This window comes from Hyla sarda, chromosome 1 (genome assembly GCF_029499605.1).
Source record: "Hyla sarda isolate aHylSar1 chromosome 1, aHylSar1.hap1, whole genome shotgun sequence".
Classification (NCBI taxonomy): domain Eukaryota; kingdom Metazoa; phylum Chordata; class Amphibia; order Anura; family Hylidae; genus Hyla; species Hyla sarda.
The window spans coordinates 17,707,923-17,727,375 of NC_079189.1; the positions used below are offsets into that span (position 1 = coordinate 17,707,923).

The 19,453-nt window shown below is 40.0% G+C and overlaps 1 protein-coding gene across 3 annotated transcripts in view; it reads right to left on the reverse strand.

Annotated features, from left to right (window-relative positions):
* DYSF (dysferlin) overlaps nt 1-19,453 on the reverse strand; it is a 438,078-nt gene that overhangs the window by 213,599 nt on the left and 205,026 nt on the right. For all 3 annotated transcript variants that reach the window (XM_056552799.1, XM_056552788.1, XM_056552789.1), the window contains exons 18-19: nt 18,741-18,856; nt 18,007-18,120 (exon numbers count right to left, since the gene is read on the reverse strand). In XM_056552799.1, the coding sequence (XP_056408774.1) occupies nt 18,007-18,120; nt 18,741-18,856 (230 nt within the window). The remainder of the gene's footprint in view (nt 1-18,006; nt 18,121-18,740; nt 18,857-19,453) is intronic.

The window sequence follows — 19,453 nt, forward strand, 5'->3', positions numbered from 1 at the left end:
TATGTCACTTATGTAAGGAATACTACATGGGCACTGTATGGCACTTATGTAAGGAATACTATATGAGCACTGTATGTCACTTATGTAAGGAATACTACATGGGCACTGTATGTCACTTATGTAAGGAATACTATATGAGCACTGTATGTCACTTATGTAAGGAATACTACATGGGCAATGTATGGCACTTATGTAAGCAATACTACATGGGCACTGTATGGCACTTATGTAAGGAATACTACATGGGCAATGTATGGCACTTATGTAAGAAATACTACATGGGCACTGTATGTCACTTATGTAAGGAATACTACATGGGCACTGTATGGCACTTATGTAAGGAATACTATATGGGCACTGTATGGCACTTATGTAAGGAATACTACATGGGCATTGTATGGCACTTATGTAAGGAATACTATATGGGCACTGTATGGCACTTATGTAAGGAATACTATATGAGCACTGTATGGCACTTATGTAAGGAATACTATATGGGCACTGTATGGCACTTATGTAAGGAATACTATATGGGCACTGTATGGCACTTATGTAAGGAATACTACATGGGCACTGTATGGCACTTATGTAAGGAATACTATATGAGCACTGTATGGCACTTATGTAAGGAATACAATATGGGCACTGTATGGCACTTATGTAAGGAATACTACATGGGCACTGTATGGCACTTATGTAAGGAATACTACATGGGCACTGTATGGCCGTTATGTAAGAAATACTACATGGGCACTGTATGGCACTTATGTAAGGAATACTACATGGGCACTGTATGGCATTTATGTAAGGAATACTATATGAGCACTGTATGGCACTTATGTAAGGAATACTACATGGGCATTGTATGTCACTTATGTAAGGAATACTACATGGGCACTGTATGGCACTTATGTAAGGAATACTACATGGGCACTGTATGTCACTTATGTAAGGAATACTACATGGGCACTGTATGGCACTTATGTAAGGAATACTACATGGGCATTGTATGGCACTTATGTAAGGAATACTATATGGGCACTGTATGGCACTTATGTAAGGAATACTATATGAGCACTGTATGGCACTTATGTAAGGAATACTATATGGGCACTGTATGGCACTTATGTAAGGAATACTATATGGGCACTGTATGGCACTTATGTAAGGAATACTACATGGGCACTGTATGGCACTTATGTAAGGAATACTACATGGGCACTGTATGGCACTTATGTAAGGAATACTACATGGGCACCGTATGGCATTTATGTAAGGAATACTATATGAGCACTGTATGGCACTTATGTAAGGAATACTACATGGGCACTGTATGGCACTTATGTAAGGAATACTACATGGGCACTGTATGGCACTTATGTAAGGAATACTACATGGGCACCGTATGGCATTTATGTAAGGAATACTACATGGGCACTGTATGGCACTTATGTAAGGAATACTATATGAGCACTGTATGGCACTTATGTAAGGAATACTATATGGGCACTGTATGGCACTTATGTAAGGAATACTATATGGGCACTGTATGGCACTTATGTAAGGAATACTACATGGGCACTGTATGACACTTATGTAAGGAATACTATATGGGCACTGTATGGCACTTATGTAAGGAATACTACATGGGCACTGTATGGCACTTATGTAAGGAATACTACATGGGCACTGTATGGCACTTATGTAAGGAATACTACATGGGCACTGTATGGCGCTTATGTAAGGAATACTATATGAGCACTGTATGTCACTTATGTAAGGAATACTACATGGGCACCGTATGGCACTTATGTAAGGAATATTACATGGGCACTGTATGGCACTTATGTAAGGAATACTACATGAGCACTGTATGTCACTTATGTAAGGAATACTACATGGGCACTGTATGTCACTTATGTAAGGAATACTACATGGGCACTGTATGGCACTTATGTAAGGAATACTACATGGGCACCGTATGGCACTTATGTAAGAAATACTATATGGGCACTGTATGGCACTTATGTAAGAATACTACATGGGCACCGTATGTCACTTATGTAAGGAATACTACATGGGCATTGTATGACACTTATGTAAGGAATACTATATGGGCACTGTATGTCACTTATGTAAGGAATACTACATGGGCACTGTATGTCACATATGTAAGGAATACTACATGGGCACTGTATGTCACTTATGTAAGGAATACTATATGGGCACTGTATGTCACTTATGTAAGGAATACTATATGGGCACTGTATGGCACTTATGTAAGGAATACTATATGGGCACTGTATGGCACTTATGTAAGAAATACTACATGGGCACTGTATGGCACTTATGTAAGGAATACTATATGGGCACTGTATGGCACTTATGTAAGAAATACTACATGGGCACTGTATGGCACTCATGTAAGGGACACTATATGAGCAATGTATGGCACTTATGTAAGGAATACTACATGGGCACTGTATGGCACTTATGTAAGGAATACTACATGGGCATTGTATGTCACTTATGTAAGGAATACTATATGAGCACTGTATGGAACTTATGTATGGAATACTATATGAGCACTGTATGTCACTTATGTAAGGAATACTACATGGGCACTGTATGGCACTTATGTAAGGAATACTATATGAGCACTGTATGTCACTTATGTAAGGAATACTACATGGGCACTGTATGGCACTTATGTAAGGAATACTATATGGGCACTGTAAGGCACTTATGTAAGGAATACTATATGAGCAATGTATGGCGCTTATGTAAGGAATACTACATGGGCACTGTATGTCTCTTATGTAAGGAATACTATATGGGCACTGTATGACACTTATGTAAGGAATACCATATGGGCAATGTATGGCACTTATGTAAAGAATACTATATGGGCACTGTATGGCACTTATGTAAGGAATACTACATGGGCACTGTATGGCACTTATGTAAGGAATACTATATGGGCACTTTATGACACTTATGTAAGGAATACTATATGGGCAATGTATGGCACTTATGTAAGGAATACTAAATGGGCACCGTATGTCACTTATGTAAGGAATACTATATGGGCACTGTATGGCACTTATGTAAGGAATACTATATGGGCATTGTATGACACTTATGTAAGGAATACTACATGGGCACCGTATGTCACTTATGTAAGGAATACTATATGGGCATTGTATGACACTTATGTAAGGAATACTACATGGGCACTGTATGTCACTTATGTAAAGAATACTATATGAGCACTGTATGTCACTTATGTAAGGAATACTATATGGGCACTGTATGACACTTATGTAAGGAATACTACATGGGCACTGTATGTCACTTATGTAAGGAATACTACATGGGCACTGAATGGCCCTTTATATAGACAATACTACATGAACACTGTATGGCCCTTATATAGACAATACTACATGAGCACTATATGGCCCTTATATAGACAATACTACATGGGCACTGTATGTCACTTATATAGACAATACTACATGGGCACTGTAAGGCCCTTATGTAGACAATACTACATGGGCACTGTATGGCCCTTATATAGACAACACTACATGGGCACTGTATGGCACTTATATAGACAATACTACATGGGCACTGTATGGCACTTATATAGACAATACTACATGGGCACTGTATGGCACTTATATAGACAATACTACATGGGCACTGTATGGCACTTATATAGACAATACTACATGGGCACTGTATGGCACTTATATAGACAATACTACATGAGCACTGTATGGCATTTATGTAAGGAATACTACATGGGCACTGTATGGTATATATGTAAGGAATACTATATGGGCACTGTATGACACTTATGTAAGGAATACTACATGGGCACTGTATGTCACTTATGTAAGGAATACTACATGGGCACTGAATGGCCCTTTATATAGACAATACTACATGAACACTGTATGGCCCTTATATAGACAATACTACATGAGCACTATATGGCCCTTATATAGACAATACTACATGGGCACTGTAAGGCCCTTATGTAGACAATACTACATGGGCACTGTATGTCACTTATATAGACAATACTACATGGGCACTGTAAGGCCCTTATGTAGACAATACTACATGGGCACTGTATGGCCCTTATATAGACAACACTACATGGGCACTGTATGGCACTTATATAGACAATACTACATGGGCACTGTATGGCACTTATATAGACAATACTACATGGGCACTGTATGGCACTTATATAGACAATACTACATGGGCACTGTATGGCACTTATATAGACAATACTACATGGGCACTGTATGGCACTTATATAGACAATACTACATGAGCACTGTATGGCATTAATGTAAGGAATACTACATGGGCACTGTATGGCATTTATGTAAGGAATCCTATATGAGCACTGTATGGCACTTATGTAAGGAATACTACATGGGCACTGTATGGCACTTATGTAAGGAATACTACATGGGCACTGTATGGCACTTATGTAAGGAATACTACATGGGCACTGTATGGCACTTATGTAAGGAAAACTACATGGGCACTGTATGTCATTTATGTAAAGAATACTATATGAGCACTGTATGGCACTTATGTAAGGAATACTACATGGGCACTGTATGTCACTTATGTAAGGAATACTATATGGGCACTGTATGGCACTTATGTAAGGAATACTATATGAGCACTGTATGTCACTTATGTAAGGAATACTACATGGGCACTGTATGTCACTTATGTAAGGAATACTAAATGGGCACTGTATGGTACTTATATAAGGAATACTATATGGGCACTGTATGTCACTTATGTAAGGAATACTACATGGGCAATGTATGTCACTTATGTAAGGAATACTACATGGGCACTGTATGGCACTTATGTAAGGAATACTACATGGGCAATGTATGTCACTTATGTAAGGAATACTACATGGGCACTGTATGGCACTTAAGTAAAGAATACTACATGGGCACTGTATGTCACTTATGTAAGGAATACTACATGGGCACTGTATGTCACTTATGTAAGGAATACTACATGGCCACTGTATGACACTTATGTAAGGAATACTATATGAGCACTGTATGGCACTTATGTAAGGAATACTATATGGGCACTGTATGGCACTTATGTAAGGAATACTATATGGGCACTGTATGGCACTTATGTAAGGATTACTACATGGGCACTGTATGACACTTATGTAAGAAATACTATATGGGCACTGTATGGCACTTATGTAAGGAATACTACATGGGCACTGTATGTCACTTATGTAAGGAATACTACATGGGCACTGTATGACACTTATGTAAGGAATACTATATGGGCACTGTATGGCACTTATGTAAGGAATACTACATGGGCACTGTATGTCACTTATGTAAGGAATACTATATGGGCACTGTATGGCACTTATGTAAGGAATACTATATGGGCACTGTATGGCACTTATGTAAGAAATACTACATGGGCACTGTATGGCACTTATGTAAGGAATACTATATGGGCACTGTATGGCACTTATGTAAGAAATACTACATGGGCACTGTATGGCACTCATGTAAGGGACACTATATGAGCAATGTATGGCACTTATGTAAGGAATACTACATGGGCACTGTATGGCACTTATGTAAGGAATACTATATGGGCACTGTATGGCACTTATGTAAGAAATACTACATGGGCACTGTATGGCACTCATGTAAGGGACACTATATGAGCAATGTATGGCACTTATGTAAGGAATACTACATGGGCATTGTATGTCACTTATGTAAGGAATACTATATGAGCACTGTATGGAACTTATGTAAGGAATACTATATGAGCACTGTATGTCACTTATGTAAGGAATACTACATGGGCACTGTATGGTACTTATGTAAGGAATACTATATGAGCACTGTATGTCACTTATGTAAGGAATACTACATGGGCACTGTATGGCACTTATGTAAGGAATACTATATGGGCACTGTAAGGCACTTATGTAAGGAATACTATATGAGCAATGTATGGCGCTTATGTAAGGAATACTACATGGGCACTGTATGTCTCTTATGTAAGGAATACTATATGGGCACTGTATGACACTTATGTAAGGAATACTACATGGGCACTGTATGGCACTTATGTAAGGAATACTATATGGGCACTGTAAGGCACTTATGTAAGGAATACTATATGAGCAATGTATGGCGCTTATGTAAGGAATACTACATGGGCACTGTATGTCTCTTATGTAAGGAATACTATATGGGCACTGTATGACACTTATGTAAGGAATACTATATGAGCACTGTATGGCACTTATGTAAAGAATACTATATGGGCACTGTATGGCACTTATGTAAGGAATACTACATGGGCACTGTATGGCACTTATGTAAGGAATACTATATGGGCAATGTATGGCACTTATGTAAGGAATACTAAATGGGCACCGTATGTCACTTATGTAAGGAATACTATATGGGCACTGTATGGCACTTATGTAAGGAATACTATATGGGCATTGTATGACACTTATGTAAGGAATACTACATGGGCACCGTATGTCACTTATGTAAGGAATACTATATGGGCATTGTATGACACTTATGTAAGGAATACTACATGGGCACTGTATGACACTTATGTAAGGAATACTACATGAGCACTGTATGTCACTTATGTAAAGAATACTATATGAGCACTGTATGTCACTTATGTAAGGAATACTATATGGGCACTGTATGACACTTATGTAAGGAATACTACATGGGCACTGTATGTCACTTATGTAAGGAATACTACATGGGCACTGAATGGCCCTTTATATAGACAATACTACATGAACACTGTATGGCCCTTATATAGACAATACTACATGAGCACTATATGGCCCTTATATAGACAATACTACATGGGCACTGTAAGGCCCTTATGTAGACAATACTACATGGGCACTGTATGGCCCTTATATAGACAACACTACATGGGCACTGTATGGCACTTATATAGACAATACTACATGGGCACTGTATGGCACTTATATAGACAATACTACATGGGCACTGTATGGCACTTATATAGACAATACTACATGGGCACTGTATGGCACTTATATAGACAATACTACATGGGCACTGTATGGCACTTATATAGACAATACTACATGAGCACTGTATGGCATTTATGTAAGGAATACTACATGGGCACTGTATGGCATTTATGTAAGGAATACTATATGGGCACTGTATGACACTTATGTAAGGAATACTACATGGGCACTGTATGTCACTTATGTAAGGAATACTACATGGGCACTGAATGGCCCTTTATATAGACAATACTACATGAACACTGTATGGCCCTTATATAGACAATACTACATGAGCACTATATGGCCCTTATATAGACAATACTACATGGGCACTGTAAGGCCCTTATGTAGACAATACTACATGGGCACTGTATGTCACTTATATAGACAATACTACATGGGCACTGTAAGGCCCTTATGTAGACAATACTACATGGGCACTGTATGGCCCTTATATAGACAACACTACATGGGCACTGTATGGCACTTATATAGACAATACTACATGGGCACTGTATGGCACTTATATAGACAATACTACATGGGCACTGTATGGCACTTATATAGACAATACTACATGGGCACTGTATGGCACTTATGTAGACAATACTACATGGGCACTGTATGGCACTTATATAGACAATACTACATGAGCACTGTATGGCATTTATGTAAGGAATACTACATGGGCACTGTATGGCATTTATGTAAGGAATCCTATATGAGCACTGTATGGCACTTATGTAAGGAATACTACATGGGCACTGTATGGCACTTATGTAAGGAATACTACATGGGCACTGTATGGCACTTATGTAAGGAATACTACATGGGCACTGTATGGCACTTATGTAAGGAAAACTACATGGGCACTGTATGTCACTTATGTAAAGAATACTATATGAGCACTGTATGGCACTTATGTAAGGAATACTACATGGGCACTGTATGTCACTTATGTAAGGAATACTATATGTGCACTGTATGGCACTTATGTAAGGAATACTATATGAGCACTGTATGTCACTTATGTAAGGAATACTACATGGGCACTGTATGTCACTTATGTAAGGAATACTATATGAGCACTGTATGTCACTTATGTAAGGAATACTATATGGGCACTGTACGGCACTTATGTAAGGAATACTACATGGGCACTGTATGTCACTTATTTAAGGAATACTATATGGGCACTGTATGGCACTTATGTAAGGAATACTATATGAGCACTGTATGTCACTTATTTAAGGAATACTATATGGGCACTGTATGACACTTATGTAAGGAATACTATATGAGCACTGTATGTCACTTATTTAAGGAATACGATATGGGCACTGTATGGCACTTATGTAAGGAATACTACATGGGCACCGTATGGCACTTATGTAAGGAATACTACATGGGCGCTGTATGGCATTTATGTGAGGAATACTATGGGCACCGTATGGCACTTATGTAAGGAATACTACATGGGCATTATATGACACTTATGTAAGGAATACTACATGGGCACTGTATGGCACTTATGTAAGGAATACTACATGGGCATTATATGACACTTATGTAAGGAATACTACATGGGCACTGTATGGCACTTATGTAAGGAATACTATATGAGCACTGTATGTCACTTATGTAAGGAATACTACATGGGCACTGTATGACACTTATGTAAGGAATACTACATGGGCACTGTATGGCACTTATGTAAGGAATACTATATGAGCACTGTATGTCACTTATGTAAGGAATACTACATGGGCACTGTATGGCAGTTATGTAAGGAATACTACATGGGCACCGTATGGCACTTATGTAAGGAATACTACATGGGCACTGTATGGCACTTATGTAAAGAATACTACATGGGCACTGTATGTCACTTATGTAAGGAATACTACATGGGCACTGTATGGCACTTATGTAAGGAATACTACATGGGCACTGTATAGCACTTATGTAAGGAATACTACATGGGCACTGTATGGCACTTATGTAAGGAATATTACATGGGCACTGTATGGCACTTATGTAAGGAATACTACATGGGCACTGTATGGCACTTATGTAAGGAATACTACATGGGCACTGTATGGCACTTATGCAAGGAATACTACATGGGCACCGTATGGCACTTATGTAAGGAATATTACATGGGCACTGTATGGCACTTATGTAAGGAATACTACATGGGCACTGTATGGCACTTATGTAAGGAATACTACATGGGCACTGTATGGATCTTATATAAACAATACTACATGGGCACTGTATGGCACTTACAGTATATAGAAAATACTAAATGGCACTGTATGGCCCTTATATAGACAATACTAAATGGGTACTGTAAGGCCCTTATATAGACAATACTACATGGGCACTGTATGGCACTTATATAGACAATACTACATGGGCACTGTATGGCATTTATGTAAGGAATACTACATGGGCACTGTATGGCACTTATATAGACAATACTACATGGGCACTGTATGGCATTTATGTAAGGAATACTACATGGGCACTGTATGGCCCTTATATAGACAATACTACATTGGCACTGTATAACCCTTATATAGACAATACTACATTGGCACTGTATGGCCCTTTATATAAACAATACTACATGGGCACTGTATGGCCCTTTATATAGACAATACTACATGGGCACTGTATGGCCCTTTATATAGACAATACTACATGGGCACTGTATGGCACTTTATATAGACAATACTACATGGGCACTGAATGGCCCTTATATAGACAATACTACATGGGCACTGTATGGCCCTTATATAGACAACACTACATGGGCACTGTATGGCACTTATATAGACAATACTACATGGGCACTGTATGGCACTTATATAGACAATACTACATGAGCACTGTATGGCCCTTATATAGACAATACTACATGGGCACTGTATGGCACTTATATAGACAATACTACATGGGCACTGTATGGCACTTATATAGACAATACTACATGAGCACTGTATGTCACTTATGTAAGGAATACTATATGAGCACTGTATGGCATTTATGTAAGGAATACTACATGGGCACTGTATGTCACTTATGTAAGGAATACGATATGGGCACTGTATGGCACTTATGTAAGGAATACTACATGGGCACTGTATGTCACTTATGTAAGGAATACTATATGGGCACTGTATGGCACTTATGTAAGGAATACTATATGAGCACTGTATGGCACTTATGTGAGGAATACTATGGGCACCGTATGGCACTTATGTAAGGAATACTACATGGGCATTATATGACACTTATGTAAGGAATACTACATGGGCACTGTATGGCACTTATGTAAGGAATACTACATGGGCATTGTATGACACTTATGTAAGGAATACTACATGGGCACTGTATGGCACTTATGTAAGGAATACTACATGGGCACTGTATGGCACTTATGTAAGGAATACTATATGAGCACTGTATGTCACTTATGTAAGGAATACTACATGGGCACTGTATGGCACTTATGTAAGGAATATTACATGGGCACCGTATGGCACTTATGTAAGGAATATTACATGAGCACTGTATGGCACTTATGTAAGGAATACTATGGGCACTGTATGGATCTTATGTATATGGCTCTATATGGCACTTATATAAACAATACTACATGGGCACTGTATGGCACTTACAGTATATAGAAAATACTAAATGGCACTGTATGGCCCTTATATAGACAATACTAAATGGGTACTGTAAGGCCCATATATAGACAATACTACATGGGCACTGTATGGCACTTATATAGACAATACTACATGGGCACTGTATGCCATTTATGTAAGGAATACTACATGGGCACTGTATGGCACTTAAATAGACAATACTACATTGGCACTGTATAACCCTTATATAGACAATACTACATTGGCACTGTATGGCCCTTTATATAGACAATACTACATGGGCACTGTATGGCCCTTTATATAGACAATACTACATGGGCACTGTATGGCCCTTTATATAGACAATACTACATGGGCACTGTATGGCACTTTATATAGATAATACTACATGGGCACTGAATGGCCCTTTATATAGACAATACTACATGAACACTGTATGGCCCTTATATAGACAATACTACATGGGCACTGTATGTCACTTATATAGACAATACTACATGGGCACTGTAAGGCCCTTATGTAGACAATACTACATGGGCACTGTAAGGCCCTTATGTAGACAATACTACATGGGCACTGTATGGCCCTTATATAGACAACACTACATGAGCACTGTATGGCACTTATGTAAGGAATACTATATGAGCACTGTATGTCACTTATGTAAGGAATACTACATGGGCACTGTATGGCCCTTATATAGACAACACTACATGGGCACTGTAAGGCCCTTATGTAGACAATACTACATGGGCACTGTATGGCCCTTATATAGACAACACTACATGAGCACTGTATGGCACTTATGTAAGGAATACTATATGAGCACTGTACGGCACTTATGTAAGGAATACTACATGGGCACTGTATGTCACTTATGTAAGGAATACTACATGGGCACTGTATGTCACTTATGTAAGGAATACTACATGGGCACTGTATGTCACTTATGTAAGGAATACTACATGGGCACTGTATGTCACTTATGTAAGGAATACTACATGGGCACTGTATGGCACTTATGTAAGGAATACTATATGAGCACTGTATGTCACTTATGTAAGGATTACTATATGGGCACTGTACGGCACTTATGTAAGGAATACTACATGGGCACTGTATGTCACTTATTTAAGAAATACTATATGGGCACTGTATGTCACTTATTTAAGGAATACTATATGGGCACTGTATGACACTTATGTAAGGAATGCTATATGAGCACTGTATGTCACTTATTTAAGGAATACGATATGGGCACTGTATGGCACTTATGTAAGGAATACTACATGGGCACCGTATGGCACTTATGTAAGGAATACTACATGGGCGCTGTATGGCATTTATGTGAGGAATACTATGGGCACCGTATGTCACTTATGTAAGGAATACTACATGGGCACTGTATGGCACTTATGTAAGGAATACTACATGGGCACTGTATGGCACTTATGTAAGGAATACTACATGGGCATTATATGACACTTATGTAAGGAATACTACATGGGCACTGTATGTCACTTATGTAAGGAATACTATATGGGCATTGTATGACACTTATGTAAGGAATACTACATGGGCACTGTATGGCACTTATGTAAGGAATACTATATGGGCACTGTATGACACTTATGTAAGGAATACTACATGGGCACTGTATGGCACTTATGTAAGGAATACTATATGAGCACTGTATGTCACTTATGTAAGGAATACTACATGGGCACTGTATGGCAGTTATGTAAGGAATACTACATGGGCACTGTATGTCACTTATGTAAGGAATACTACATGGGCACTGTATGGCACTTATGTAAGGAATACTACATGGGCACTGTATGGCACTTATGTAAGGAATATTACATGGGCACTGTATGGCACTTATGTAAGGAATACTACATGGGCACTGTATGGCACTTATGTAAGGAATACTACATGGGCACTGTATGGCACTTATGCAAGGAATACTACATGGGCACCGTATGGCACTTATGTAAGGAATATTACATGGGCACTGTATGGCACTTATGTAAGGAATACTACATGGGCACTGTATGGCACTTATGTAAGGAATACTACATGGGCACTGTATGGATCTTATATAAACAATACTACATGGGCACTGTATGGCACTTACAGTATATAGAAAATACTAAATGGCACTGTATGGCCCTTATATAGACAATACTAAATGGGTACTGTAAGGCCCTTATATAGACAATACTACATGGGCACTGTATGGCACTTATATAGACAATACTACATGGGCACTGTATGGCATTTATGTAAGGAATACTACATGGGCACTGTATGGCACTTATATAGACAATACTACATGGGCACTGTATGGCATTTATGTAAGGAATACTACATGGGCACTGTATGGCCCTTATATAGACAATACTACATTGGCACTGTATAACCCTTATATAGACAATACTACATTGGCACTGTATGGCCCTTTATATAAACAATACTACATGGGCACTGTATGGCCCTTTATATAGACAATACTACATGGGCACTGTATGGCCCTTTATATAGACAATACTACATGGGCACTGTATGGCACTTTATATAGACAATACTACATGGGCACTGAATGGCCCTTATATAGACAATACTACATGGGCACTGTAAGGCCCTTATGTAGACAATACTACATGGGCACTGTATGGCCCTTATATAGACAACACTACATGGGCACTGTATGGCACTTATATAGACAATACTACATGGGCACTGTATGGCACTTATATAGACAATACTACATGAGCACTGTATGGCCCTTATATAGACAATACTACATGGGCACTGTATGGCACTTATATAGACAATACTACATGGGCACTGTATGGCACTTATATAGACAATACTACATGAGCACTGTATGTCACTTATGTAAGGAATACTATATGGGCACTGTACGGCACTTATGTAAGGAATACTACATGGGCGCTGTATGGCATTTATGTAAGGAATACTACATGGGCACTGTATGTCACTTATGTAAGGAATACGATATGGGCACTGTATGGCACTTATGTAAGGAATACTATATGAGCACTGTATGGCACTTATGTGAGGAATACTATGGGCACCGTATGGCACTTATGTAAGGAATACTACATGGGCATTATATGACACTTATGTAAGGAATACTACATGGGCACTGTATGGCACTTATGTAAGGAATACTACATGGGCATTGTATGACACTTATGTAAGGAATACTACATGGGCACTGTATGGCACTTATGTAAGGAATACTACATGGGCACTGTATGGCACTTATGTAAGGAATACTATATGAGCACTGTATGTCACTTATGTAAGGAATACTACATGGGCACTGTATGGCACTTATGTAAGGAATACTACATGGGCACTGTATGGCACTTATGTAAGGAATATTACATGGGCACCGTATGGCACTTATGTAAGGAATATTACATGAGCACTGTATGGCACTTATGTAAGGAATACTATGGGCACTGTATGGATCTTATGTATATGGCTCTATATGGCACTTATATAAACAATACTACATGGGCACTGTATGGCACTTACAGTATATAGAAAATACTAAATGGCACTGTATGGCCCTTATATAGACAATACTAAATGGGCACTGTATGGCACTTATATAGACAATACTACATGGGCACTGTATGCCATTTATGTAAGGAATACTACATGGGCACTGTATGCCATTTATGTAAGGAATACTACATTGGCACTGTATAACCCTTATATAGACAATACTACATTGGCACTGTATTGCCCTTTATATAGACAATACTACATGGGCACTGTATGGCCCTTTATATAGACAATACTACATGGGCACTGTATGGCCCTTTATATAGACAATACTACATGGGCACTGTATGGCACTTTATATAGATAATACTACATGGGCACTGAATGGCCCTTTATATAGACAATACTACATGAACACTGTATGGCCCTTATATAGACAATACTACATGAGCACTATATGGCCCTTATATAGACAATACTACATGGGCACTGTATGTCACTTATATAGACAATACTACATGGGCACTGTAAGGCCCTTATGTAGACAATACTACATGGGCACTGTATGGCCCTTATATAGACAACACTACATGGGCACTGTATGGCACTTATATAGACAATACTACATGGGCACTGTATGGCACTTATATAGACAATACTACATGGGCACTGTATGGCACTTATATAGACAATACTACATGGGCACTGTGTGGCACTTATATAGACAATACTACATGGGCACTGTATGGCACTTATATAGACAATACTACATGAGCACTGTATGGCATTTATGTAAGGAATACTATATGGGCACTGTATGGCATTTATGTAAGGAATACTATATGGGCACTGTATGGCATTTATGTAAGGAATACTATATGGGCACTGTATGGCATTTATGTAAGGAATACTATATGGGCACTGTATGGCATTTATGTAAGGAATACTACATGAGCACTGTATGGCATTTATGTAAGGAATACTATATGGGCACTGTATGGCATTTATGTAAGGAATACTATATGGGCACTGTATGGCATTTATGTAAGGAATACTATATGAGCACTGTACTTATGTAGGAAAAACTATACGGTAGTATCATATGGGCACTTTAAGTAGTATGACAATATTATCTGAGTGGTATTACTATCCATTTCCCACCTTAAAAAAAAAAAAAAAAAAAGATTAGAAAGAAGAGTTTTTTTTCACACCTTTAGTTCAAGATCTCTACAGACCTGGATGTATATGCTCACGGGACAGATTGGATGTCGATTACATTTACATTTCTCTCTGAATCACAACGGACAACTTGCTGCAGATATCTCCTTTAGGTAACTGTTCACATGTACCACATCTGCAGCGGATTTTGCTACCCACTGGATACGCAGAAAAATGGCAAAACCACCGGTATATGTGTTTCGTCAATTTGCCTATAAAAGGTACCAACTGTTGTAAACTTCTCCCCAAGCTGCTTGGCGATGGTTATGTAGCCCATTGCGGCCTTGTGTAGATCTACAATCTTGTCCCTGACATCCTTGGACAGCTCATTGGTCTCGGCCATAGTGGAGAGTTTGGAATCTGATGATGATATTATACAGGTAACAAGCTGAGATTAGGAGTGTTCCCTTTAAGAGAGTGCTCCTAATCTCAGCTCATTACCTGTATTAAAGGGGTAATCCAGGCAAAAACATTTTATCCCCTATCCAAAGGATAGGGGATAAGATGTCTGATCGCGGCGGGCCCGCTGTTGAGACCCCCCCACGATCTCCCTGCAGCACCCGCATTTTATGCGGGTGCCGAATCTCCAGTTTCGGAAACCTCTGGGTTTCAAGGACTGGGGACGTGACGTCACGCCACGCCCCCTCCATTCATGTCTATGGGAGGGGGCATGATGTCACGCCACGCCCCTTACATTCATATCTATGGGAGGGGGCTTCACGCCCCCTCCCATAGACATGAATGGAGGGGGCGTGGCGTGATGTCACGTCCCCAGTCCTTGAAACCCGGAAGTTTCCGAAACTGGAGATTCAGCACCCACATAAAATGCGGGTGCTGCAGGGAGATCGTGGGGGGTCTCAGCAGCGGGCCCCCCGCGATCAGACATCTTATACCCTATCCTTTGGATAGGATCCAGTTTCGGAAACCTCTGGGTTTCAAGGACTGGGGACGTGACGTCACGCCACGCCCCCTCCATTCATGTCTATGGGAGGGGCGTGACGCCCCCTCCCATAGACATGAATGGAGGGGGCGTGGCATGATGTCACGTCCCCAGTCCTTGAAACCCGGAAGTTTCCGAAACTGGAGATTCAGCCCCCGCATAAAATGCGGGTGCTGCAGGGAGATCGCGGGGGGTCTCAGCAGCGGGCCCCCCGCGATCAGACATCTTATCCCCTATCCTTTGGATAGGGGATAAAATGTTTTTGCCCGGAATACCTCTTTAAATACACCTGAAAGACAGAAATCTTGCTGATTGATAGGGGGTCAAATACTTATTTCACTGAGTAAAATACAAATCAATTCATAACTTATCTGAAATGTGTCTTTCTGGATTTTTTGTTATTCTGTCTCTCACTGTTAAAATAATTCAAACATTAAAATTATATTAATCAAAATATTATTATAATTTTTTTTGTCAGTCAGCAAATGTACAAAATCACCAGGGGGGGGTCAAATACTTTTTTCTTCACTGCAATGTCCAACATTCAGATCCCTAGAGGGCATCTTGAAGACATTGTAAAGCTGGCCACAAACATGAGGCAACTCTCCTTTGGCCAACAGCTATGTCTCCCAATCCCAATAGGCATATGTGTACTGAATAGGAAGAGCTGTCAAGCAACTGCCAGACACCTGTGTTCTTCCAGCCTCCTCTGGCAGCGGCTTTTCTCCCTGAGCACAAAAAGGATCAGGCATTTGAAATTCAACATGGCCGATTCTCCTCTCTCCTGGCAGCTGAGGTCCACACACTAGATGGTCATCTGGTCCTCCTAAAAGTTAGCTGATCCATGTCTAGTGTGTGGTCAATTTACGTTATTATATTAACGTATACGGTACTTTATACACTAAGTTATTCCTACCTTTATGATGGTTGTCGTGTAGATTTTCTCTTTTTGGTTGGTCATTACAGTGAAAAGTTTGATATCATCTAGGACCCGGTTAAAACTGTAGGGTCTGATGGGGAAACCTGACTCCTAGTATTATATTTGGTCATTTTTTTATATTCACAATTTAAGTGGTTTTGTATCAGTTTTTTATTTCTATGGTCTTAGACCATAGATTAACATAAAACGAACCACAACGTGTCCCGACCGGCTCCACCAGCAGGGCTCTGAGCAGAGATTCATGGACTGGAAGTAAACCCGCAGGATCCCACCACGTAGTCCATCAAACCTCCCTCGAATGTATTTATGACTTGTACAAACAATCAGAACCCAAATTAGTCCTTTCCATGTGGAATTCCAACTTCGGAAGAAAAAAAAGAAAAACATCCGCGAGCCAATTACAGTAATTTACGTCTTCCTGATTAAGAGTGAACGTTCCAGTCCACAAATGGTTCCCGTGTAAACGGTACGAAATCTGCTCGATCATTTAGGAGGAATAGAGGAATTAACAGATGTTCTCTCGGCCTTTGTGGAAGTCATTTTATCCACGCAAAGCTGTCATTACCTCGACTCGTAAGATGTCATCGGGGGAAATGTCCTCCACCTTCTGCTCGGTATGTTCCACCAGCTTAGTGGACAGTTCCAGTAGGACGCGTCCCCGATAGGCTACTCCTTCTCCCTGGCAGACCAAAAGAAAGGTCATTTTAATGGAAAGTATGTGGCGGTAATACAGTAAGGTGTAGCTGGAGTGTACATGGTGAAACCCTTCATGACTGATGAGCTGAAAACTGAGAAAGTTGGCGGATGAGCCAAGATGGCCATGGAACGTTGGTTCTCAACAGCACCGGGCTAACATTTTTTGGGAAATAACGAAAAACACATTTTTTAGCTGTAGTGGGTGATAAGGACTTTACATGTGCGAAACTGTATCGTAAAGTTTAATGATCAACGTGTCCAGTTAAAGGGGTTGTACGAGGACTTGGATATGGACTCACCTAATGTCAGATACCAACGTTCCGACAATGCCCTGTCCCTGCTGCTCAGCACTTCCTGGTTTTGGTCTTGATACAATGACTGGCTAAGGAGATTTACCACTCCAGCCAACGATTGGTCAAACAAGGTACCATGAATTGACATGTCACGAGGAAGTGGTGAGCAATGGGGTCAGGGAAAGGACAGGACATCAACCTGTCTGAGTGACTGTTTTGTAGAGAAGATAGCAGAGGGTAGTTGTCATATGTGTCAGTACAGGGGTGAGACTTTCTACACTTTCTGCTGCTAGTAGAAATGTTTTCCTACCTTCCCCATATTGAGCTCCTCATAGGGATCTGGGAATCCGGTAAACTCTCTTGGGCTTCCATAAAGGTTCACGTAACAGGGTCCGAAGGTTGGAAGGAATCCCAGACTGTCGTCAACTAAGATCAAATACACCGAGGTCCTGAATGACTTTCATGGGCACATTTACAAGGTAACAATCATTACAGGGTCCTGGCATCGGCTTATACTGTTGTGAAATAACAGAAGGTGGAAAATCTAAAATCTAGTCCCAGGTGTCACCTATTCTGGGAGGTTTTAAAGTGTCAGTGTCATTATCCTGTACCCCAAGTGTCATTATCCTGTACCCCAAGTGTCAGTGTCATTATCCTGTACCCCAAGTGTCAGTGTCATTATCCTGTACTCCAAGTGTCATTATCCTCTACCCCAAGTGTCAGTGTCATTATCCTGTACCCCAAGTGTCATTATCCTGTACCCCAAGTGTCAGTGTCATTATCCTGTACCCAAGTGTCTTTATCCTGTACCCCAAGTGTCATCATCCTGTACCCCAAGTGTGAGTGTCATTATCCTGTACCCCAAGTGTCATTATCCTGTACCCCAAGTGTAAGTGTCATTATCCTGTACCCAAGTGTCATTATCCTGTACCCCAAGTGTCATTATCCTGTACCCCAAGTGTCAGTGTCATTATCCTGTACCCCAAGTGTCATTATCCTGTACCCCCAGTGTCATCATCCTGT